This window comes from Ailuropoda melanoleuca, unplaced genomic scaffold (assembly GCF_002007445.2).
Source record: "Ailuropoda melanoleuca isolate Jingjing unplaced genomic scaffold, ASM200744v2 unplaced-scaffold69999, whole genome shotgun sequence".
Lineage (NCBI taxonomy): Eukaryota > Metazoa > Chordata > Mammalia > Carnivora > Ursidae > Ailuropoda > Ailuropoda melanoleuca.
Window position 1 is genome coordinate 1 of NW_023244945.1, and position 1,789 is coordinate 1,789.

Genomic DNA, 1,789 nt, shown 5'->3' on the forward strand with positions numbered 1-1,789 from the left:
GGGGGGGGGCCTGGCAGGGTGGGTGGTGGACGGTGGGCACACTCACCCAGGAGCAGATTCATGAGCACCTCCTGGCCGGCCAGCGTGCTGCTCTTCACCAGGCAGAGGATGGTACCCCCGATCCAGGGGATGCCGTGGCCCGTGATGCCAATGAGCTTGACCATGGAGCGGGCGCTGGCCCAGGACGCGGCGCGGCCGGCACACACCCCCAGCCGCTTGGACATGCAGATGTCAATGGCCAGCAGGGAGTTGAAGGCGATGCCCTTGAAGGAGGGGTTCAGCTGCATGCAGTCCTCCTCGGGCAGCTGCTGTGACTGGCGCCGCTCACGGGCCCCATCCCCAGGGGGTGGGGGCTGCGCCGAGGGGCCTGGGGCCTTCCTGCCTGAGCTGCGGGGCTCCGGGGCCCCCTTGGGGGGCTGGTTCAGGGACAGGAACTCAGCCCGGTTGAGGACATTGTTGCGGTCCCGGGCCCGGGCGCGGCTCTGGGAGGCTGGCATGGTGATGTTCACGCGTCGAGGGCCGGTGCCAGCCCGGCTACGAGGCCTTCTCCCCGAAGACAGGAGCTGCCCCGGGAGCTACCACCACTCCCTGCCTCCCTGCCTCCCTGTCTTCTCCACAGCAGCTGTTAAATATAGAGTGGAGGATTGCACATGGCTGTTTACCTCCGGCTGCCACTGGGCTCCGAGGGGACGTCAGTGCCAGCTGGGCAGCCAATTGAGCCCACCGATGCGGGCCAGCGCCAATGGAGCCACTGGGGAGGCAGACGAGTCCACAGCTGCGGCCTGGCTGCCTCCGGCCTGGGCTATTTAAATCTTCCAATGGCTCGCTCCCCCGGTTTGGGGGACTCTGGGAAATGTAGTCCTCCTGCTTCTCTGGCCTCAGCTGGGCCCCGGGCCAGAGGCCCAGATGTGGGCCCTGGAGCAACCCCTGTTTTTACCAGGTTCCCTCTGAGCAGTGCAGACCCCTGTGATCCAGGCCTGCCCGCCCCCCTGGCCTGGGCACTTGGACCTGGTCCCATGGAAGGGACAGCGGAGCCAGGTCAAAGGCTTGTCCGGGCACCAGATGGAGTGACAGACGTCACTGACAGCATCATCTTGGGTCTGCTGGGGCCAGGCCCAGCCCCTCCCCTCTGTGACAGCATTTCATTAACCTGGCAGGCTGGGGTTTTACTTTTATTTTTTCATCAGTCTTGAATTTGGCTTCCATGCATCAGAGTCCAATCAAATGGCAATCTGTAAGATTTGATTTCCATTAGAAGGAAGGCTAATTGATCGGCTGGTAATGGATCTGCCCCTTGGAGGCTGCCTACGGCACTTGGAGTTCTGCGAAGGACGGGGCACTCCAGCAGCCTCAGGCAGCCCCATGGCTATCAGACCCCTGGCACCGCACGAGAGGCCTGGCACGTGCCGTGAATGAATGGTCCATTGCTGTCCCTGGGAAGCTCAGTTCAGGGGGGATTAAACAAACTACATGTAAATGACTGCAGGTGTAGAGATGTGGGTACGATCACAGAACCATGGCCCTGGGTTTGGCTTCGGAACCATGGGGGGCTTCCCCAGGAAGGAAGAACAGGTGGGAGACCCTAGGCAGGGGAGAGCCTACCCCGCAGGGGGCCTGGGAGGACCGTGTGGCTGGTGTATAGCGCAAAAGGACAAGAGAGGCTGAGAGCCCAAAGACGGCAGACCAAAGGGCCCAGTCAAGGATTTAGGGTTTGAGTCAGGCCTCTCTGTCCCCTCCCACCGGGTGACTGGAGGAACCCGAAGTCTCCACAGCCCTTATAGGGCTGACT

At 62.4% G+C, this 1,789-nt stretch overlaps 1 protein-coding gene across 1 annotated transcript; it reads right to left on the reverse strand.

The window, feature by feature from the left end:
- Positions 1-5: 5 nt before the first annotated feature.
- Positions 6-1,782, reverse strand: LOC117800421 (inactive phospholipid phosphatase 7-like; the record flags this gene model as incomplete). Its single annotated transcript, XM_034652956.1, has 1 exon — positions 6-1,782. A coding segment is annotated over exon 1 (492 nt), but the record flags the coding sequence as incomplete, so codon positions are not given.
- Positions 1,783-1,789: the final 7 nt, after the last annotated feature.